This window comes from Malania oleifera, chromosome 9 (genome assembly GCF_029873635.1).
Source record: "Malania oleifera isolate guangnan ecotype guangnan chromosome 9, ASM2987363v1, whole genome shotgun sequence".
Classification (NCBI taxonomy): Eukaryota; Viridiplantae; Streptophyta; class Magnoliopsida; order Santalales; family Ximeniaceae; genus Malania; species Malania oleifera.
Window position 1 is genome coordinate 33,909,266 of NC_080425.1, and position 25,416 is coordinate 33,934,681.

A 25,416-nucleotide genomic window follows, 5' to 3' on the forward strand; every position below is an offset into this window, starting at 1 on the left:
ACACCTCACTAATGACCCTGTCGATGTAACTACTAACAACTCGGTGTGTAACAGTTGAGTTTCGACACGAAAGAATGTGTGGCACTTGAGTAAAATAAAATAATAGCTTTAATTGAAAGCATATTAATGGTACCTGTCACCATATTGCCCACAGCCTCAACGTCTCTTCGCGTTAATGGATAGACCCTCGCTGAGGCGGTGTTCCTCTACTGGCCTCCTTGGGGTGTCTAGTTGTTTTCTCAGAATGGTCTCGGAGCTGGTGCATTTATCAACAACCCATGACATGCCCATGTGTCACGAGCTAAGCTTGTTCAGGGCATGATTCTTACCTGTGATTGCTTATCTCGTGTGCTTGGGATGGGTTTCCATCATATAAATACTAGTGTAGGGTTATTTTCTGCTAGTAGAGTCTTTGTATGCCAAATAAGGCAGTATGACTCCTCGGTCACTTTGATGTTTCCTAGTGCCAGGATGATAATTACATAAAAAACTCTGTAGGGGAGGGTGAGTGTTCATCAGTCATTATAAAATTCACTAGCTATTGTCAACGTGTTTAGCCTACTTGCCTCCCTCACTAAACATATAATGTCAATGGAGGTGTTTTTAATGAATTACATTTGCTTCAATGTTTACTGCTTGCTTGCCACGGCTTTCATGAATGCTTACTATTTCTGTTGCCATTTGATTGAATGCTAATGAAAGTGTTTCGTGGATGAATGTTGGTAAACGATAGGCGCGTCACACAACCCTTCATAAGGGTGTGAAAATAGTCGGATCGTGACACTTGGGTATCAGAGCCTAAGGTTGAGTTGCTACGTGAATTTGATTGCCTTCGTTGTGGGATTTGGAAAGATTTGGTAAGTGACCATGACACCAAACAATGCTGAGAGGATCAGCGTGCTGGAAGCACAAGTTGAGACAACAACCAACAGTATGGCTGCGGAGGTGGCCTAGATGAGAGAACTTGTTGATGAAGTGATGGGATTACAAAAACATCAAGCAGGTTTAATAGGCGACATGTCAAAGTACTTTCGCCACACAGTTGAAACTTTGTAGTCGCGGAAGGCTGATCTGGATGCAAAGGTGAATCTGATGGTTCTTGCTATGGAAAACTCCAAAACTCTGGGAGTTAGCAAGACCAAGGTGCCAGAACCAGGACTTATGGGGGTGCCCGAGATGCCAAGGAGTTAGAGAACTTATTGTTTGATGTGGAGCAATATTTTCGCGCTATGAGGATAGCCTCAGAACAGGCAAAGGTGAATACTGCGACCATGTACTTGGTTGGTGATGCCAAACTGTGACGTACTAAGTACAGAGAAATTGAAAATGGAAGCTGTGTAATCGATAATTGGGCAAACCTGAACAGAGAGCTCAAGGCCCAATTCTTTCCTGAGAATGTTGAGTATAATGCAAGAAGAAAACTAAGAGATCTCAAGCATACGAGGTCGATCAAGGAATATGTGAAACAATTTTCTAATTTAATGTCGGATATTCAGGATATGTCGGAGAATGACAAGTTGTTCTATTTTCTTGAGGGGATGAAATAGTGGGCAAGAATAGAACTTCATAGGCAAAGGGTTCAAGACTTGTCAACTGCACAAGCTGCTGCAGAACGCTTGATTGACTACGCTGGTGATGATACCGCTTTGTCCAAATGGTTTGGCAGATTGGGAAATAGTGGAAAGTCTTTCAAGAAAGGCAAACCAAATAGTGGGGGAGCCGACTCTAAATCATCAACCTCGAAGGAAGCTTCATCGTCTCAAGGGTTCAACACACCCAATGGAAAGGGGAAGAGTAAAATTTAGTGTTACTTGTGTGGTGGATCTCACAAAGTGAGTGAGTGTCAACACAAGGGATTACTCAATGCCTTACAAGCTTCTACTTCGGGAAAAGGGGTGGAAAGCGGGGAGGAAGAGGATCATGCCCCGAGGGTGGGTTTAGTGCGGCTGGTGAGCGCATTGGAAAAGCAGGAAAAAACACCTAAATTTACACGAGCAAAAGGGTTAACATTTGTGGACTTGAGGATAGATGGGAAAAGTACCTGCGCTATGGTGGATACGGGGGCTACTCATAATTTTGTTTCGCAGTTGGAAGCTTGGAGACTCAACTTATCCTTAGAGAAGGATACAGGACACATGAAAGTAGTTAACTCTGTAGCCCAGCCTACTCTGGGAGTAGCCAAGCAAGTTACTGCAAAGCTTGGACAATGGGAAGGTCATGCGAATTTCACAGCGGTGCCATTGGATGACTTTCTAGTCATTCTAGGAATGGAGTTGCTAAGGGGGACGAAGGTAGTGCTGATGCCTTCGGTTGGTTCCCTGTGTCTGATGAGAGATCACTAGTGCATGGTGCAAGTCGTTACAACAAAAGGAGACAACGGGAAGTCCATTTCAGCCATACAACTCAATGAAGGATTGGGTCAAGGTGAGCAGACACGTCTAACCATGGTGGTGGTAGACAAAGAAGTAGGCCAAGAGTTGGAGCCTACGACCATCTAAGCAGTGTTGGAGGAGTACAAGGAGGTATTTCCAGATAAGCTGCCTCACAATTTGCCTTCACGACAGACTGTGGAGCATGAGATCGAGTTGTTATTAGGAGTGAAACCACCTGCTAAAGGGCTATGTCGGATTGCGCCTCAAGAGATAGTAGAGTTGGCGGAACAACTTGATGAATTGAAAGCGGGATATGTCGCCCTTCCAAAACACTGTTGGGAGCATCGGTGTTGTTTCAGAGGAAACATGAAGAGCATCTACGAAAGGTGTTTGATAGGCTGAGGGGAAACAGTCTGGATGTGAAGAAAGAGAAGTGCTCTTTTGCTCAATGGAGCAACAAATTCCTTGGTGTGGTTGAACAAGGTTGTATCCAAAGGGGTATGGAAAAGGTAAGGATGATTCAAGAACGGAAGATCCCCACAATAGTAAAGGAGTTGCATTCCTTTCTTGGCCTTACTATATATTGCAGGAATTTCGTTGAGGGGCATTTGCGGAGAATGACTCCAATGACAGAACTACTGGGGAGGTATTGTTGGCTACACACGTGGGATGATGTGGTTGATTATACCAAAACTTGTCTCACTTGCCAACAAGACAAGGGGGAGTGAAAGAAGTATGGTACTTTCATGGTCGCTCCAAAGTACTGTTCAGTAGAGGAGACGACACAATTGTTCCTTGTGACTATTGTGAGATATTGGGGTGTCCCCAAGTTATTATTTGGAACCGATACTTAATGTTCACTAACAACTTCTTGACAAAATTTTTCAGGATATTCAGGTCACATATTGACATCTCTTCGAGTTATCACCGACAAACAGATGGACAGATGAAGAGATTCAGAGAGCTACTGAAAGACTACTTGTGCCATTTTGTCAAAAACAACTAGAAGAATGGTGTGCAACTACTTAATGTGGTTCCATTCCGTGGCAATGCCCAAAGGAGCTTAACAACCAACAAGAGCACTTTTGAGCTTGTTACAAGCCAGCTGCCACTGTGACCTCACACGGTGGGCGAGCCATACAGACGAAAGAGTCCCAGGGCGTACATCTTCACCACAAAATGGAGATAGAATGCAGAGTTTGTCTGAGCCTATCTAGAGAAAGATTCTAAGTAGACGAAGAAGTGGCAGATCATGAGAGAAGATCGCAATTTCATGTCAGCTGCCTCAAACCGTTCAACGCCGACACCAATGACTTGAGCAAAGGTCAGTCCAATAGTGCAGAGTTGAAGAAAGTGCAACCTGACAGACATGACGTTAAAGAGATCCTTGCAGACAGAAAGTTCATATCCTCAAGGAAGAAGCGGCAGAAGTTCCTAGTGAAATGGAAAAGCCTTGATGACAAAGAAATCAGCTAGATTTCTGCGGAAGATATTCAACCGTTTGTGGACAAACTTGAAGTGTACCTACCGCCAAAGTCTACGAGGACGTCGACCGCATAAGTGGGGGAGAATGTCATGAGCTAAGCTTGTTCAGGGAATTATTGTAACGCCTCGAACCCATAAACCCGGGTCCGGCGCATTATGCCTAATAATAACCTGATAAATCATAAATCCTTACTTACATTCGCAGTGAAAAACATTAACATAATCTCCATACAACATAATCCTGTAATACCATAATTTCGTAATATCCGAGTTTACTAACCCTATCTAATTTCACAATATTCATCCAACACCTACATTTCCATAAATACACAAATCTCCAAAACATTTCAATATGATCACAACCATTCCATTCTCAACAGGCTTAAAACATAAAGACATAAAACATAAATATTTACATTCCCCCAAAGTATATCAAAAATATACCCTTTCTCTTTATACAATCCTCAAAAGGCTAAAAACCCTCGAGCTCTTTAAGCCCGACTTCGAGGATGTCTTGAAAAAGAAATAATCATATTCGGATGAGACACATCTTAGTAAGGGAAGAAATATACATATTAAAACAGCGTGTTGCTAACATGAAGTATATAAATATCATTTTAATAACTTTTGCAAATCATTAACAAAACTCGGAAATCGTTTTCTGAACCTAAACAATCACATGCAAAGGTTTAACCCACGAGATTACTCAATAATAGGGGTGATTACCCACCCATACAAGTAGCACCCCTCTGCTCTGATACATAGGTAACCCTAAGGTCACAAATAAAGCATACCAGGGCACTTACCTTACTCAGTAAGCCTTCAAGTGTTAGATTAATCTCGTACTCACGCATTCAATAATAATTTACCAGCAAAGGCCCTAAGGATAGGGAAATATACCAGCCCATATAAATAGATTCCCTCTGCCCTAGTACGTTATGTAGCTACTGCCACACCTGAAGCTACTAGTACACCCGCCTTTCTCAACAAGCCCTCAGGCGAAGAGTTCGCCTTGCCCAATCATAAACATGTTTTACGTACATACATACTTCTAATATCATAATACATCATTCCTTTCTGTCATTATACATTCATACACATTCATTCATGATCATAGCTTAACTTTGCATTTTGTTTCACTTTAAGTGACTCTTTCTCATTCGTATCGTTCACATTTCACATTTCATTTCATTGCATTGTCATTTTATTGCATAATATTTCATTTCATTACTTCGTACTACAGCTGCTCTTTAGCCATCATCAATTAGTTTCCATATAAAAATGAGCTAGAATCTGTTACAGTTAGTCCACATAGAAATGCGCTAGAATCTGCTAACATGGCTGTCTTTCAGCTGTCTTACATTTACATGATTGCATTTAACATACACAAGCAACATTGTCCATATCATATTTTATTCATAAGCTTTACTTACTTAACCTGCATCTCATATATCTAATATATATTTGCACAAAATCTCATGCCACACAGTTTTAGCAGAAAAAATTTCATATACAGTTCTTACAAAATAAGCCAACAAATAATTAACATTGATATACTGAAAATACATTTCATTCCTTGCTCACTTTCTCAGAAAAATCTCTTTCACTTTCATTCATTTACTTTCACATATACGTAACTATATAAACATTCCTAGGCTCAGAAAACATAATTTCATGACTGGCATTTTAAACCCACATACTCCATTTTAATTCATGAAAAACCTGATTTAATATATAAATTTCCTCCTTACCTGACTTTCAACTACGCCTGTAGGATCCCCGAACTGATACCCACACGACGTTCACTTGGACCCTAAATCCAAAAATCCTAACTTAATTAAAATAAATTCCAATTAACTTAAATCTTAAATAAAATACTTATTTACTACTTCCTAGGCTTCAAATAATAATATTCCTTAAAAAAACTCAAAATGACTAACTTACCCTAATTTTGGGATGTTTCCCAAACCTCACAACCCAACGATCAACTTCTATAGCCTTGAAGAGAATGATCCCATGAACCTCGTGGTGGTTCTGGATTGTTAAATCGGGTCAAAATCAGCCCAAAATCGAAGAGAGAGGGCTGGAGCTTCGTTTGAGAGAGAGAGAGGTGAGAGAGTTCATGAGATTTCATGCTGAAAATGAAAGAACAGCCTATTTATACGCAAGGCTTCATCGACGAGACACGTCAATTTGTCGACAAGGTACTGTAGAGTCTTCATCGACGAAAAGATACCTTCGTTGACGAAAAGATACCTTCGTCGACAAAATTCAAGGTTTCCAAAATTCTCTCTTGGGATTTCTTCGTTGACGAGAAGCAAACTTCATCGACAAGCTTAGAAGGACACTCGTCGACGAATATAGGACATTCGTCTACGAGGCCTGCTTTTCCTTCTAATTTCTTTCCTTTTTCCTTCATTATCCCATTAATCCATTTCATTTATATTTGCTAATTATTTTAATTCCGAGTCATTGCAATTATGCTTGCCTGTGACCGCTTATCTCGTGTGCTTGGGATGGGTTTCCATCATGTAAATACTAGTGTAGGGTTATTTTCTGCTAGTAGAGTCTTTGTATGCCAAATAAGGCAATATGACTCCTCGGTCACTTTGATGTTTCCTAGTGTCAGGATGATAATTACATAAAAACCTCTTTAGGGGAGGGTGAGTGTTCATCAACCATTGTAAATGTAGTGACCCAGAGAATTTATAATATTTAAATAATAAAATGAAGGGAGAAAAGGAAATTAAAAGGGGATTCGTGTTCATCAACGACGCAACATATTGGGCTCGTCAACGAGGGTGCTCTTCATCGACGAGAAAATACTGAGAGGGGGGTTTTTGGTAATTTTGAATTTCGTCGACGAGGAGAGAGTTTCTCGACGAGTTGTCTTCATGACCTCGTCAACGAGGTGACGTGGCTCGTCAACAAAGGTCAGTGTATAAGTATGCTAAAACTGGATTTTTTAGCAGAATTTACGTGAGAAACTCCTTCTCTCTCTAGATTTTCATCCCTACTTCCTTCTCTCTAAGATCTCGGGTCGGATTCTCGTCAGTTTGACGATTCAAAACCACCCAACACTCTTGGGGAAGTTCTCTGCATATCTACCGGAGTAAATCATTGGTGGGGTTAGCTCAGAATCCATCCCAAATCTAGGGTAAGGTTTTCTACTGAGTTTTTGACTTTATGACGGTTGAAGAAAGCGTAGTACGCATAGAAATACTAAAGTTTAGTTCTAGGAAATGTCATTTTCAGAGTGTTGAACGGGGAACCCTACGGGTGCAGAACTGTATTCTTAAGGGCTTCTTAGGAATCAGGCAAGGGGACAAACTAAGCTAGTTATTTTATGAAAATGTATGTATGTTATTACAACATCTGATTTTAGGAAAATAAATCTATTTATATATGCTTTATGTTTGGGAAATACTGTTGTAAAAGATGATATGTTTAAATATGTATGAAACTTATTTTGTGTGGCATGAGTAGAAATTATAATGAAATACTGTTTTCTAGGAATATGATAAAGATATGAATTTTTATAATGAAATACCGACGTACGGGCCGATAATTTTATATAATTTGCTAGCGTATGGGCCGAGCTATGGATATGTTTGCTGGCGTACGGGCCGAACTATGGATATGATTTGCCAGTGTACAGGCCAAGTTATGGTAAAATATGAAATACCAGCGTACGAGCCAACGATTTTCATGATATACGTATATATACAAAATGATGTGATGATAAACTGGACAATTGTTAGTATGAAATATCCATGTATCACAATTTGATTATACATTATATGTTATCAAAACTTGGTTGGCTTGGTCTAGGCTAGCACTTGCACGGTATCGCTGCTATGTGTTCGTGATCATCACGATATTGTGTTAATGCTATTGTACGGTGTAGCATGAGGTTGGATAGTCGATGTGGTTTTAAGAAGTGTGAGCACCCCTGGTGTACGGACCAGGTCTGGCAAACCCATCGGACTTACAGACTGTACTTTTGACTTGGCAGTGGTCGGCCAACCATTGTCAGGTCCGGCCTTCGGGCCACACAACCCAGTCATGTGGGGGTAATACATGACAACAACTAGCTAACCTACCAGGTTTGTTTTCGTATTATACTATATTTTATGAATTATGTTTATGAAAATTATGTATGTTCTACCATGACATGAGAATATATGTTTCCCATATATGATACAAATTATTATACTAATATGTTTATGTATGATTTTATATAGAATACGGAAATACTCATGTTGCCACACACTAGTATTAGTTTATTTCCCTTACTGAGAGGTGTCTCACCCCAAAATTTCATAAACATTTCAGAAGCCCCGGATAGGAGAGCGAATAAAGCTCCGCTAAGATAGTTATGACTGATCTACCCTCTCTGAAGGGTATGTATTTTGGGATAGGGTCAGATGGATTTTGTAGGAAGTGACCCTAGGACCCTTTTGGGTGGTTTATGTATGTAAATATAGTGGATATAGTAACTTTGATATTGTGATAGATGGTATTGTATGTGGAACTATGAGTTATTTATGATTTTATGTTTCCTACTACTTAGGCTTCCGTACGATACTTCTGATGTATCCCTGTACCCACGGGTTCAGGTTGATTATGATCTGCTGAGCTTGTCATGTTGGTTTTATTATATTATGGGAAAAAATGTGGTAATTAAGCAGGTCATTACAGTAAAACTCACTAGCTATTCTCAACATGTTTAGCCTACTTGCCTCTCTCGCTAAACACACAATCTCAACGGAGGTGTTGTTAATGAATTATGTTAGCTTCAATGTTTACTGCTTACTTGCCACGACTTTCATGAATGCTTACTGTTTCCACTGCCATTTGATTGAATGCTAATGAAAGTGTTTCATGGACGAAAGTTGGTAAACAATAGGCTAGCTAGTTAAAAAAATGAGTGCTTTAGCTAGCGCCGCATGACCCTTCACAAGGGTATGAAAATAGTCAGACCGGACACCATGTAATATATCCAGGTCTCCCACACCGATAGTAGATATTCTCTCCCACACAACATTCTCCTATATGCCTCCTATCACATCTAGGGCAGATAGAACAAGTCTGCTCGCCCCGATATCCACGATTTCTTGTCACTTGCTTCTGACCTCCGTCGTACTGGTCTCCCCTTCATGGGTCGCATCTACTACTTGCCTAAAACCCAGGAGGAGTGGGCCTCTTTTTCTGACTCTGTATCCCAGTACCCCTCTGCCTGCTCACCTCTGCTACAGCGGCTCTATCGATCAATTCTAAGAAATCTTACTTCTTCAAAACTGCCACATATTCATAGATTTCTTACCTCAGGCCTCTCTCAAACTTCCTTCTCTTTTTCGCCTCATCTGGGACAATATATGGAGCAAAGCGTGACAGCTCAATAAACTTCGCCACGTATTATTGGACTGTCAGATGCCCCTGCATCAAATTTAAGAATTCCTCAACCTTAGCTTCTTTAATAGTGGCAGGAAAATATCGGTCGAAAAACACTTCCTTGAACCGATTCTAGGTCATGGTTACTGGAACAGGTCTTTGTTCCTCCAATAGTCTCATAGCTGTCCACCACCTCTCAGCCTCACCTATTAACCTGTACGTGGCATAAACGACCCTCTAATCATCATTACAGTGTAGCACCATCAATATTTTCTCAATTTTCTGCATCTAGTTTTCGGCAACTGCAGGGTCGGCTCCCCCTAAAAACGCTAGAGGATTCATGTCAGTGAATTGTTGGATTGTGCAGCCCTGATCAGCTAGTGGGCAGCCCTGTTCTCTAGTATTCTGGGCGATTTCTGCCATAACTTGTTATGCTACACTATGCAGCACTTGGTTAGAGTTACTGCCACCCATACTGGAAGGCCCTGCATCACTACTACCATCGACGTGTGCATTGCTATTTCTGGGGTCCATCCTGCAATAACACGAGAATAATTTGAGAATCCTAGCTTCATAATAAAATTCTTGCATTAATTTAAACTAAGAATCATAACATATCTTTATGCCACCAATTCACTAATTTAAGGCTCAATTTTATCATTCAGAGACAAAAACCGACGATAGTTTACCATAACTTTCCTTAAATCGTCACCCCAGGAAAATCACAAAAACCACCCCAAAGTTCCTATCTCCAAACTACGAGACAAAATCCTAAATTCTCATATTAACCTCTCACATTGACTTTGCCAAAATCCTAGTTCATCCTCTACCTATCCTCATCAAAATTCATTCCTATACTCTTGTATTGTTTTCCACTATGCACTAAAGTTTACAGAACCTAACAACCTAGGCTCTGATACCAAACTTATAATGACCCCAAAATTATTACCATTTGTTTTATATTATATTACTTTGATACCTATAATAATATCCACTATAAAGTCTCAAACCTCAAGTGGTACCGAGGATACCTGTTCACAAAACATACCACCTATACTGCGAAAAACATAAAAATACATTGACCTTATTTACAATACCAGAGTTTTAGTATTTCCCAAAACATACATATACATCTCCCAGAAAATCCACAAAAACTTCTAGGGACTACTCAAAATACATCTCCTAATACAACACTTACCCTTCAGCGAGGGTAGTACTAAAGTCCCCTCTATCTCGGAGCTCGCTTCGCACGCCTATCCGAATCACCTGAGATGTTTGGAATTTTGGGGTAAGACACCTCTCAGTAAGACAGAATAAGTTACAACCAATGTGTGGCAAATAAGTTTTACTTGAATAACATAATTATTAATTCAACTATAACTGTGATAACATTTCAATGTAAAACATATCATAACTCACACCTATGCCTTTTAAAATAAGCTTTCTATTGAACATACTTTTAACTGTAATAGATAGTTCATGTTTTCTGTAAAACTATATACATTTATCTATATAACTGTGAAAGCTTCCCTAGATGGATAACTGTATGCATGAATTAACCTCGCATGTTCGGGTTGTGCGGCCTGTGGGCTGGACTTAACTCTAGCTAGCCTACTAGGATATGTCAAATTGTAAACCTCTATAATATGATTGACCCCCTCAACCTGGTCCTGACTGCCAGGGAGCTCTTCGTCTCTCCTCTGGGCACAATCAACTATCATTCCACACTCTATTTGAGATGTGTGGTTGCACTATCTATACTGTATTAGTTACGGTACCGGGCTTTGAAATTTGTTCAGGTCCATCAAGGATCTAATACTATATAATACCATGTATGTATATTACTATTTTACCATGATTATGTGTAAACTAAATTAACCATGATTCTATATAATAACTGTAAATCATAGCTTTGTAATAACTATATATCATGGTTCCGTAATAACTAGGGGTGAGCATAATTCGGGGAAACCCAAATTAACCGACCGAAATTGGTCGATCGATTCGGTTCGGTTAAGAACACAAGATTGGTCGGTTCGATTATGATTTTACAAAGTTCGATTAATCAGTTCGATTAAGAGGAATCTTAATTCGGTTAACCGAAATAACCGATTTAATAATTAATTAAAATTTAAATATAAATTAGTATATGTTAATTTGTTAATATGTTAATTTGTTAATAAGTTAATTAGTATATGTTAATTTGTTAATATGTTAATTAGTATTTGGTAAAAAAATCTACAATTCCGGCTCACCCGGGGGTCCGAAAATCACTTCTTTATGATGGCAATCTATGCTGACGTGATAAGTTGCTAGCCAATCCATGCCCAGTATCACATCAAACCCCTTCATATCTAGGATCACGAGATTGGCTAGTAGTACTCTCTCCTGAATACATACTAGAAAATTCCGAAGCACCTTCTTGCATTTTACTACAGATCCCATCGGCGTACCCACGAACAGTTCTATATCTAATAGTTGTGTCTCTACCCCAGTTATTTTTATATATCCCACTGATACAAAGGAATGAGTGGCACCTGTATCAAATAAAATAATAAATTTATATGATAAAGTAATAAGAGTACCTGTAACTACGTCTCCAGCTGTCTTAGCATCACCTAGCGTCAACGCATAGATTCTTGCTAGCGCCGTCCTCTGTTGACCTCCACGGGCCGCTTGATATCCACCCCGAAACGGTCTGGGAGCTGGTACATAATTTTACAGCATCTGACATGATCGAGCCATATGGTTAGGCTTCTCGCAGCGATAACAGACATTTTCCCCTAGCCGACACTCTCCTGGGTGTCTCCGTCCACACCTAGGACAAGTGGCAAAAGACTGTCCACCCTAGGATTCACCGTGCTCTACCATTTGCCTCTAACCCTCGCCAGATCTACCTCCTCTCCAAGGGCCTCGGCTGGGACCCACCTAAAAGCTCAAGGGTGTAGTCCTCTTCTTCTGGCTCTGCATCTCCATCTCTCTCGGCAAACTCTCCTTTGTTATAATGGCCCGATCCACCAGCTCTGAAAAATGCTGTACCCTCAATACGGCTACCTGTCTATAAATATCACGCCTCAAGTTCCTCTCGAACATTTTTGCCTTCTTAACTTCATTTGGGATGATATAAGGGCAGAAACACAAGAGCTCAATGAATTTTGCCGCGTACTGCTGGACGGTTAATGATCCCTGGGATAAACTCAGAAACTCCTATACTCGAGCCTTTCTAACTGAAGTAGGATAGTATCTATTGAAAAATATATCTTTGAAACGGGCCCAGGTCATCAGCACTTGAGTCATCCTTTGCTGCTCCAACAGTCTAGTGGTCATCCACCATCTCTCAGCCTCCCCTGCTATTCTATACGTAGCATACAAAACCCTTTTCTCATCCGTGCAGTGAAGTACTGTCAAAATCTTCTCCACTTCCTGCATCTAATTCTCTGCAACTGTAGGGTCAGCTGCTCCAAAGAACGCTGGCGGGTTCATCTTCACAAATTTCTCTATGGCACATCCCTGAGCTGGAGATGGACCTCCCTGCTCTCTAGAGCTCCGCGCTATCTCAGCCATAACTTGCTGAGCTACACTGCGTAGCACAGCATCTGAATCCGCACCTCCTACTTCAGAAGGCCCAGCACCATCGTCCCCACTAGCATGAGCGCTATTACCTCTTGGGTCCATCCTGCAAATATATAGAACACTGTCTTAGAATCCTATTTCCCATACAAACCTAACTTATTCTATTCAACTAAACTTTAAATTCTCTATTAACAATCCCTCATGTTCCTAACCCCAAATCAAATCATGCAACCTAAACACATGACTCATCGATAGTTTACTATGACTTTCCTGAAATCTTCACTCCAGGAAAAACACAGAAACAATCACAAAAATCCTGTATGTATATTCTGGTATTGTTTTTCCTCCGCACTCTAGAGTCTGCAGAACCTAACAACCTAGGCTCTGATACCAAAAATGTAACGACCCAAAAATTATTCCATATATATATATATATATATATTTCTTAAATATCACTGCTATAGACTCTCAGGCCTCAGATAGGCAGCGAAATATTTCTGTAAGTGATGGGCACCCCTATGCAGTAGAAAAACATAAATCACAGAACCACACACACACACACACACATATATATATATATACAATACCAGAATTCAATATGTTTAGAACATAAATACATAATACATCTCTCTCTCCAGTACCATCTACCCCAAAACACAACACCCTGTACAAACTTACCCTATAAACAGGGCTACCAAGAAACCACTCTATCTGCGAGCATGATCTGCTCGCTTGACTAGCTCATCTGAAAAATGTTAAAGTAATAGGGTGAGACGACCCTTAGTAAGTGGAAATACGCTATTACTAGTGTGTGGCAACCAAGTTGCATATTAATAATAATAACATTTGAAACGGTAAAGTTGGCAAATCAGTAAAAATATATTTTACATTTATCGTAGCTTAAAATATAACTATATCATTCGTACTTTCAATCTTTCATACTGCTGATATCATACTATATACATTAAATGTTGTAAAATTGTATACATATATATATATATATATATATATATATATATTACCTTTGCTGTTTTCATCATGTTTTCCAAAATAACCATAATACTATCATTCTGCACTGAAATATGGTAATATCTGAATAACATAACTGTATTATCTGTCTGTATAAACTATCTATATAAACTGAGTGTTATGGTATTAGGAAACATGACATACTGTGAAATACTGTATATACTAACCTGAATAAATATCTGTAAAATATACCGATCTGTATAATTTTTCGATTATACTGTGTAACATGATATGCTGGAAAAAGTTGTATAAATTCTATATCAAATAAATATCTACTCAGGCCACACAAACATTAGATACCCTTATTCTATAAAACTGTATAATAGACTGGTATATACATGTTTCTATGAAATCTCTATTAACATTTTAAAACTCCTAGGATAACATATTTCCCTTACTTGATTTCTGCGAAAGCCCCTTACTGAGCCTGGTCCTACTCCTGCAGGGTTCCCTACTCAAAATCCTGAAAACAACATCTCTCAGAATAAAATATCATTATTTTTCTACGTACAACATTTTATATAACTATGGGAAAGACAAAATTTGAATAAAATGTCTTACCCTAAGATTGGGATGAAATTCAATCCACTCCCACCGACGATCCGCTTTGGCAGGCTTGCAGAGAACTTTCCTAGGAGCGTCGTGGTGGTCTCAGGTCGTTGATCCGGCGAGAAACGGAGCCGGAATCGAAAAGAGAAGGAGAGGAAGACATTTAGAGAGAGAGAAGAAAGAATTTGCCCCCATTTTAGCTGAAAAAATTTGGGCTTTTTCTATTTATAGCCCTGGGTTTGTCGATGAGCCACATCATCTCGTCGACAAGTCCTGAACAAAGTTCATCGACAAACCTTCACCCATCGTCGACGAATTTCAGACTATTCCAAACCCCTTTCGGTATCTTCTCATCAACGAGACCTTCCCTTATCGACGAAGCCCTTAATATTTTCTTGGGTTATTACATATCATTTGTAAAATTTTCCTGTATTCCAAAATTTCTGAATTTTCACAAACATATAATAGATGTAAAATTCAAATCCCATACTCTAGATTTTATATTCTATAATATCTAGTAAATCATATGCTAAAATCTCATAAACACATGTTATATTTTAATTGATAAAATTATCAAAATTAACTAGCTTAACTTATTCCTCTTACCTAATTATTGAGAGGTCTGCTAAAACTCTATACTCACACTCACGGCGTTCGGAACTCAAAAACCCTAAAATCATGTATCCCTAAGAATAATATCACATTCACATTTTCCCGAACCCACATACTCCATTTAATCAATGAAACATCAAACAATCAACTATTTATTACTCTTACCTCATTCCTTGAGGAAACGCCCGCAGGGACCCTAATCCCATGCCTGCGGCGTTCGCACCAAAACCCTATATTTTACAAATCCCAATTTTATCAATTCAACCCCAAATAATGTTCATATTCACATTCCTAAACCTATGCACCCATTAAATCAATTAAACCACCAATCAACACCATAATCACTTCCTTACCTCAATTTTGGGGTAGTGCCTGGGATCCTCCAAACACATTCTACTCCGGTCAAATTGACGAGGATCGCCGCTAGGCCTTAGATACGGAGTCTGATTGTCGATGGGGCAAGTTTAGAGTGAGAAAATGAGGAGAGAGAGAGAGAGAGAGAGAGAGAGAGAGAGAGAGAGAAAGAGAGAGAGAGGGAGAGTTCGCAGTTGAGAGAGAGAGAGTGAGGGTTTTAAATTTTTTGCAAAGAAAAATGACCATATAGCCTTATATAGTATTCTGTCCTTGGCAAAAACTGTCGACGGTTTCCTTAGGCTCCTAAAAAATCGTCGACGGTTAGGTATTTAACCAAACCAATTTTCACTGTTTACCCTTAACTTGGACATGGTAAAAATATAACCGTTGACGGTTTTCTTAACACTCTAGAAAATCGTCGCCAGTTTTGTCCTCATCAAACCATTTTCCTTTTTTTTTCTTTGTTTGTCTTATTAATTCTATTTTGCAGGTCTCTATAGCTGATATCTTTCCTTATTAGATGGTCGTTGATCCTAGAATTTGCCAAGTTTATGATTTTGAATTATCAAAGTGTCTGTAGGTTTGCATCCCAACAAGCCCACCTCAGCTAATAGGTCTAGAATGTACTTTCTTTGGGAAAGGAAAATGCCCTATCTAGACTGGCAACCTTAATGCCTAAAAAATATTTTAGACCACCGAGGTCTTTTATCTCAAACTTTGTTGCTAGCTGCTCTTGGAGTCTAGCAATCTCTTCTGTATTATCTCCTGTTACAATCATGTCATTAACATAAATGATCGAGATGGTTACTTTACCAAGTCAGTGCTTTATAAATAATGTGTGATCAGCGTTACTTTGTTGGAATCCATACTTTCTCATAGTAATGCTAAACCTTTCAAACCATGCATGCGGTGACTATTTTAGCCATATAGAGCTCGTTGAAGTTTGCATACAACCTCATTATTTGAAGTAGTCGTGTATCCTGGGGGAAGCTCCATGTACACTTCTTCCTCAATACTACCATGGAGAAACGCATTCCTTATGTCAAATTGATGTAATGGCTAGTCCAAGTTAGCAGCTAAAGATAATAAAACTTTAACAGTGTTCAGTTTTGCCATAGTTGAGAAGGTTTCAAAATGATCTATACCATAAGTTTGAGTGTACCCCTTTGCCATGAGCCTCGCCTTGTACCGCTCAATAGATCCATCAGCCTTGTATTTAATAGAAAAAATTAACTTGCATCCAAAAATTTTCTTTCCTTTTGGAAAACATACCAGAGACCAAATATTATTTTTCTATAGAGCCTCCATTCTTCCTTTATTGCCTGGGTCCACCTTCGATATACCAAGGCTTCCTGAATGCTTTTTGGGACATAATGTGACGATACCGAGTGCACAAAGGACTTGAGGGATTCGAATAGATTTTGAGCTAAAACATAATTAGTGATGGGGAATTCATATTTCTTCCTATCACAGTTAGGTGAATACCGGTTGGGTGGCTTTCCGCGTGTGCCTGAAAGTTAATGTATAGCCACTAGAAGCATGTAAATCATTAGTAAGTAAAGAAGCAGTAGGGGAACTTACCTCCTAGATATTCTCAGGAGTTGGGTCAGCAGGTACTCTGGAGGTGAGGGGCTCGGCTTTAGATGTCTCTGATTTATCATCCCTATGATTGTCCCTCTGTACATTACCCCCTTCCATATCGATCCCATAGTCAGTTTCTTGCGATTTTTGTGCCATATCCACACAATCCTCGGTTTTGTCTTCAACATTATTATTATTATTAGTAATGTTTTCCATGAATTCATATTCACCCATCCGTGCGGGTCCATCGGGAGACGTGACAAGCAAAGTATAGGATAAGGAGAGGGTGGGTAATAGGTTCATTGTGCCAGCCCCTGTAACAGGATAAGGAACACTATTGGCATTAATTATGCTAGTCCGTCAATGTTTGGTGATCTGTATAAAGTCTGAATCGTTGAATGTCATATGGTTAATGGCTCTGGAATCAACTAGCCAGCCATCATATTTACCTTGAGCCAAGCTCAAACAACCTTGTCCTTCATTACCATGATTAGTAGGAGATGTTGTAGCAAACACGGTTTGCGGGATGAGGGATAGTTGTGGTGTTGCCTTAACCTGTGCTGCTCAACTTGAACCAAACTCGATCTCGTGGGCCTTTCGCGCCTTAAGGTCGTGCCACCACTCTGGATACCCGTGAAGTTTGAAACAAGTTTAACGGGTGTGCTTGAGATTCCCAAAATGGCTGCATCCCTTTCCTTCTGTTGAGACTTGCCCCAATTGAGATGAGAGACTTTGTCACCGCCCATTGGCGTCTTTTGGGACAATTGAATAGATGGAGGCTGTTTATGAGTCCCTAAAATGCATGATTTTAGACCCTTATTTACCTTCCCTTATCCTCACTTTATTATTTATCTACCCATTGTTATCATTGTTCGGAGCAATACAAGGGTTGTTGGTCTTTTCAAGAAATACATGTTAAAACCAAGGAATTAGGCATGTGAGACGCTAAAGGAGTATCTAGAGTACATAAAGATTAAATTCAGAAGTTTAGCCAAGCTCCCAAAGCCTCAGATCATTAAAGAAAAGGAAGTCTTTGTCCAACCAAGTGGCGCGACTAGTAAGACAAAAGGGCGACCTAGTCTTCTATTGCAGATTCCAAAGTTCAGTCTGAGATCGAAATGCTGCAAGGGTCGACCAAGTGATCGACCATGTGATCCTCAAGGGCGATTAAGGCGAGATATTGAACTTTTCTGAGCCAATAAATACCGAGTGCATCGACTAAGTGGTCGATCAAGAGACCATGAGGGGCGACTACGTCGAGTTCCTGAGATTTCCAGAAGTTCGAGATCTTGCAAGTCTTTACCATCAATTCGACCAACAAGACCCTGAAGTGCAACTTAGTCAAGGACATTGAAAGATTCGAATTCCTGATTTCTCGCAAGACTCAACTAGGGCGCGCACAAGGGAAGAATGGGAGCAACTTGGTCGACAGCGATGATCTTCTGTGTGAGATTTGCTGCAAACTTTCCTAAACTAAAAATCAAACCTTGTAAACCCTAGAGCTTATAAATAATTGCTTCGAAGATGAGCTCTGGGTTCCTCTTTGACATCTCTTAGGTTAGTGACAGACTTAAGATGTCATTGAGAGCCATTGTATATTAGTTAGATTAGATTTTAATTCCTGTTTCGATTTGTGTGTGAAGTGTACGATGACCTGTGACAACCGGTGGCGTTCATGTGCTCTTTGTGTATATTATATGATCACTCTTTTGTACCTTATGACGTTAGTGACAGACGTTCTGAATACTAACGGGATGATTTTTTTACATGCTTTCTCTTTACCGCTTTCATTTAAATGCTTTCCTTTACCGCTTGGTTGTGATGAATGTCTGGTTGACATGATAAGCACTTCCACTACTTTAGTTAGGTACATGTATTATACTATAGTCTCCCATAGAGGTTTTCCTTATCTTTGTGATAGAGTATACTTCGGTTCCCGACCATGCTCCGAACTGTTGGTGCATCCTTGCTATTCAATGCTATCGAATGACTCCTTGAATTGTTTAGTTGGGTTTCGGTTAGTTTGATGCGGTAAACTCACTGAACTTAGATTATGCAAACAACATCTCAGGTGTCATTCATGATTAAGCATTACTTTGTAGGAGTAGAGTTAATTTAGATTTACATGCTTTCCAATAGTTGAGTTTATAGAAAACACCCTGAAAAATATCATCTTTTTACTTTTTTTCACACAAGGCTACAATAAACTAATTTGGAAGTGGTTTGATAACTGCGCTTTAAGTTCATGAGGATCGACACCCGACTTCCCCACTTTCTATTGAAGTCGGGATTAAGTTAGGTTTCATAAATTTTATCTTTCGTAGTTAAGGACCTAAGTCTTGGCGAGCCTACCAGCTGTCATGGCCCCATCTTGGTGCTCTTGGAGGCCATGATAGCGCTAGTTGTGGTCTTGGTTCTTGCAAGCATAACCGCTTGATGAATGTCTTCTCGGCGTACATATGCATACACCTGTTCCATCGTGGGAAACGACTGCATCTATAGGACATCACTTGGGGCCTTGTCCAATCAGTCATCTAACCCATCTAGAAAAGTATAGACTTGGTCCTCCTGGAGAAAGGAACTAAATTTTTGTATATCTCCGGAACATGTCATTGAATTCAATCAGCGAAAATCAATTTCTCGCCATGATCCTTGGAGGTTGTTGTAGTAGGTTTCAATGGAATCGCTCGCCTGGCGTGTTTGTGAGACATGTCGTTTCAGATCATATACTTGTGAGGTCTCATTTCCGTCATGATATGTTGTGGCAATTGCGTCCCACACATCCTTCGCAGTGGAGAAACGAATGAAGTTGCTGATTTGGGATGGGTTCATAGAATTGATGAGCCATCCTTTCACGATTGCGTTCTCGGTACGTCACTTTCGGAACATTGGGTTAGTCACCGAGGGTTCCGAGATATCACCATTGATATACCCAAGTTTGTCCTTACCGGAGATGAACATCTCCACAACTTGGGACCAAAGGGCATAGCTTGCCTTGTCTAACTTGATGCCGATCTGCGAATTCATTGGATGATAGTTGGGAGCCGAGTTCTTGGTCAGAACATCGGCTATTTTGGCTTCAGGTCATCAACCACCGTCGTGGTGGTGTTGTTGCCATGAGGAACCATGTCAGCCATTGTTGGCTAAAATGGTAGAAAATGTCGTGATGAAGAAGAGGAAGGGCGGAAGCCCTAGAATCCCCGCTCTAATACCATGTTAAAACAAAAAGAAAATGCACATGATAATTGCGTGGTTCGGCTGACTCCAGCCCATGTCCACGGGAAAGGTCACTCATCCTTTTTTCTTATATTCAATGATTATCAGCCATCAATTTATACAGATATAAAAGAAGTTAATTTTAACAAATGCACAATCTTCTCCTAGAAATAAAATATTTATGTGCCAAAAATAGAAGGAAGAATATACACCAAATATTCTAACCCCAATCATGGCCAAGAAACCCTAATGAAACGAGACAACTCATGCCAACATGATTTATGTAAAATGAAGCTTAATTTGTTGTATATTTTATAACCAAATTAAAAATTATATCACAATGTACACTATATTTTGTTGCAAAACAAGTTTGACCCTAGACACCAGCAGATTTTATATATTTGTTGTTATAATTTATTTATTTTCATCAGACATGTCATTTGATGTTATATTTTTATTAGAAGCTCACACTAAACCTAGCTTATATAACCGAAGGTAGTCCATCTCCCATCTCATATATTTTCAACATTCTCAAGATTCAACTTAAAAATTTCAATATAAAAGAGTTGCATGATATGAAAAATATAAGTATATGGTTCAAACATTGTCATGGAGCATTGTCGTGTAAGGGAAAAGTCAAAAGAGAAGACAAACCTAAATTAGAATGTAATGTATTTGACTATGTATGATAACGAGATATATATTATTGTAGTTTTTTCTAATTTTTAATTATATTTGTAATATTTTTATGTTTAATTGATTTACTTTAAAAGTTTATATTTTTTATTCATACTTTTACAAACCATTATTTATTACGATTCAAAGCAGTGGGATGCGTGCGCGCGCGCGCGCGCACACACACATATATATATATATATAAAACATACAATTAGTATTAATTACATATATAACATACAATTAGTATTAATTACATAAAATATATAAAACATACAATTAGTATTAATTACATAAAATATATTACATTCTTTTGCATAATAAATATTTGTGGATCACACAATCCTCGTGGACAGGTTTAAAGTTTCTTTACCCAAAAAAGAAAAAAGAAAGCTGTTTGAGTAAAATTTTGTTAAACATCTCTTCGATCATCATTACTCCTATATTTACGAAAGTACCCCAACCGCATCATAGCTGAAGTAGTTGTTTTATTCTGAAGCAAAGTGAGGCGTGCAAGTGGGGGATTCGCCGAAGCGGAGACGCATGTGCCATGTCATCGTTTGTCACGTGACAACACTCAGCTTCGCACACCTGGCGAAGGCTGGCTGAGGGCAATCGGGGTAAATTCCTCGTTCGCGAGGGGCAATTGCAGAACCTCATTTATTCGGACTGTCATCCCGCGTTGGTGGCACTCGCACTACAACACAAGCGGGTGAAAAGCGGCACGCACACGCTCTCTCCCTCCCCTTCTTTCTCTCTGATTCAATCTGTTGAGAACCAGAAGAAAGAAAGATGAATCGCTACAACGATCCGAACCCGTTTGATGAGGAAGAGGTCAATCCATTCTCGGTAACCGTCCTCAATTCACTCTCTTCCATCCATTCTCTTTTCAGATCTATTTTTTAGCATTTTGTTTCCGTTGATGCTCTTTTGATTTCAATGTTGTCTCTCAGTTTGTGGCATTATCCTTCTTTTGGTTCGGGTGTTTTTGGGGCTAGATCTGGAAAACCTCTTTTCTGAAGTTCAGAACGATACAGATATAGACATATTTTCAAACTGCTTTCTGTGGGTTGGAATATTTGGATTTACTTACCTGAGCTACAGTTTGAATTCAATTTTGTAGCTGCAATTTATTATAGATGCTTAGGGTGTTAGATCTTATTGGATGCTCGTAGAAAAGAGTTGATAAGTAGCGTGTGACCTCTTAGGGATGTTAGGTGTTGCAGTTGCGGTTGGCAGGTTCCTGTTGAGATTGCATTTTACGCTTGCTGTTGTCGTTGGAGATTGTGATTGGAAAAGCTACAATTTCAAGTCATTGCTAGTAATTGATTTTGGAATGTTATTAAGGTAATTGATGAAGTTAGACCATTACCAAACTCTTAAAAGGACATAGTTCCGCCTTTACTACTTTCGACTGCTTAGCTGCCAAAATATTAACTGCAAACCCCAAAAGCTACTCAAACAATCAGATCAAACACTCACTGATGCAGGACAGTGAAGAAATTCTGGGAGAGAAATATGGAAGAGAAAAAGAAAGATGAAAAGAGAAGGAAGAAGAAGAAGAAGGAAGGGGAAGAAGATGCAGCTGGAAAGGGCTCTACATAAAGGGAGAGTGAAGCAAAGAATGCTTCTGAATTCAAATTGATAATTGTTCCATCATCATATGATGCACAAACTATTCATACACGTAACATTACTAGTAAAACAAATAATATTACAAAATAACTCCAAAGTATCTAAAGTATTCAAAGTAACCAGACATTAACTAAAACTCGTAAAATGTCTAGAATTAATGATTTAAAATAAAATTCCTAATTTTTTAATCTTCAAATGAAATATGGTGTCTAAAATTATCCTCCATCACCCACTTAATGTAATTGTCTTTTACCTATAAAAATGTTGAGATTGTTGTGAACTTGAATTTTTTTGAAATCATGTTACAGTTCTCCTGCCTAGCGTTGCTTGATTCAACATTTTTCCCTCTTTCACCATTGTCATTAAGTAATCCATTTGTAATGCACTCAATGTCCTATATCTTTTCACACATCGGTCCTAAACTGGCAAGGGAGGAGTGTTGTGTTAGGTAGCTAAAAGACTGTAGAACTTGGTCAGATATCTATAATATGAATTTTTTATGCATTGGGATGTTTCAAGCAATGTGTTGCACTTATACCAATTGGGTGTAGCGAAAAATTGGCGCCTAGGAACAATGTTAAATATGCAAGGGTTCTCACATCATTTTTGATGTGGATAGGTATAGAAGTTAGTTCAAGAGATTGGGGTTAGATTAGCAATATGAAATATAGGGACACTTGCGGGTGAAAGCATGGAAATTGTTGACACAATGATTAGAAGGAAAATTAGCATAATTCACATTCAAGAAATTAAGTTAGTAGAGAAAGCTAGAAAAACTAAAAAAAATAAGTGTTTAAAATTTGATACATTGGACAAGATGAACATAAGAATGAGATAAGAATCATTGCAGACAAAGACCTAGGAGATAATGTTATTGATGTTAAAAGAGTAGGGGATAGAATCATCTAATCAAGATGGTCTTCCCCAAATTAGACTCAACAAAGGAGCCGCGCGGCACTCGTTGAGGCTCACCCTCGACAGAGTTAGCCAACAATTACAAGTTCAATCTTGCAAACATGAGCACCACATATGTTTTGGCAACACTCATAATCATGAAATATTAATATAGATACCACTAAGAGTGAGCATAATTCGGTTAAAATCAAATTAACCGAGTAAATTTGGTCAGTTTGGTTCAGTTAAAAATTTATTCGGTTCGGTTTTCATTTTCTTTGAATTTAGATTTTTTGATTTTCGGTTCGGTTTATTCGGTTAACTGAATTAATTGAATAGTATAAATTAATAATAAATAAATATATATTTTATATTAAAATATTTTTTATAATATATATACTAAAATTTGATTTATTTTTTATATATTATATATATTATATATATTATTTATGTTTTATATATATTAAAAATATATATTTAATATATATATATATTAAAATATTAAATCGGTTAAAATCGATTAAATAATTTAACCGAAATTTGGTTCGGTCGGTTTTGAGTTCGGTTAAATATGGAATTTCAGTTGGTTCGGTTAATGAGATTTTTTAACTGAAATTTTTCAGTAAAACCAAACCGACCGAATGCTCACCCATAGACCAATAGATCATGAAGGCAAGAGACATTCACGTTCAATGATAAATTAGACTACTTATTTTATTCAAGTAAGAGAACAACCATACAAGCCATAATACAAGTAATTTACATTCATTTACAAATCCCTAGAGAATTACATGTATAGCCATCTCTCTTCCCCATTTAACCCCCATTACATTGCCACCCCCTAACATTCTCCCCCACACATTCTGTTGACGACCTCGTCGATTTGTTGTAAGGAGTCTTCAATCTTCGGGTTCTGTTGTTGTCTTGAAGTTCATAAAATCTTGGATCTTCTGTGTGACATGCTTGAGTTCTTTTGTCTTGTCTCCACCCTTCCTCGCCTAACCAGGTATTGTTGTTGACGACCTTCATCGTTGCTGACTCTATCTGCAAGGATCTTCACTATGTCTCTGGCTACTGTCTCTTTGCTACGTCTTCGGCTACCGTCTTCATTTTAGGAATGGTTGAGCTTTTGCACTTCTATTTGTACTGATCTTCTTCGTCGACATGGGGCTGTTTTAAATCATTGTTGGGAAGTAGTAGTGAATGGATTGGCCTTTCAAGCAAATGTCCATCCTAGGAGCCGTCAAAAGTGTCACTGATTTTGGTTGTTCATCTGCCACCATCTCAACAAGACACGATTAGTAGCAACATATTTCATAAAATTAATGCAAAATTAATGCATCTAATAAGGAAACATAATTCCAGAAAAGTTGCAAGTATTTTCCCCCCATCCCGCTTGCTACTTGGGCTCTTGGGGACTCCCCAAAAGCCTTAGGGCACCCACCGGACTCCTCTTTTCTCCCAAGTCTGTGTTCAAGACTTCTGTTCCCTTTTGGAATGTTTTCAAGGCATTCAAGGCCTTTCGTTCTGGACATTCTGTTACAGGATGGGGGCCCATGCACAAAAAACAAGCAAGTGGCTGTTGATGCACCCAATTCCTCGTATCTTTGTCCTTCCACTCTCTCGTTGTTAAGGGTCCCCTATTGTTCAAGAAGTTATTTGATCCCTTGTTGCTTCCCCCGCTTATGGGTCTGTACACTCAGGTAGATCTTTGTTCATGGTTGTTTGATGTTGGGTATTTCCTTTTCTGAGAACTATTTGAGTAATCGTTTAGTTGTCCAACTGTTGCGAGGGTCGAGTTTGAGAAATCCTCTAATCGTTCAGCTGCGGCGAGGGTTGAAGGGAGTTGACGAACTCCTTGCCTTCGCAATTCATTCTTTGGCCATGTTTTGAGTCCTCGAAGGAAGTGGAAGACTCTGTCAGAATTCGCCATATCCTTGATGTCGAGCATTAGGGCTTGGAACTCCCTTACATAACTCCCTATTGAGCCTATTTGTTGTAAGTCATACACCTTGCAACGCGCCATGTAGTTTGCATTTCCTGGATA

General features: G+C 39.0%; 1 protein-coding gene across 1 annotated transcript in view; it reads left to right on the forward strand.

Moving 5' to 3' along the window:
• Positions 1-21,316: 21,316 nt before the first annotated feature.
• The window catches only part of LOC131164526 (secretory carrier-associated membrane protein 4), a 40,923-nt gene continuing 36,823 nt past the window's right edge, over positions 21,317-25,416 (forward strand). Inside the window, exon 1 of the mRNA XM_058121790.1 lies at positions 21,317-21,689. Coding sequence (XP_057977773.1) covers positions 21,633-21,689 — 57 coding nt within the window. The 5' untranslated portion in view covers positions 21,317-21,632. The remainder of the gene's footprint in view (positions 21,690-25,416) is intronic.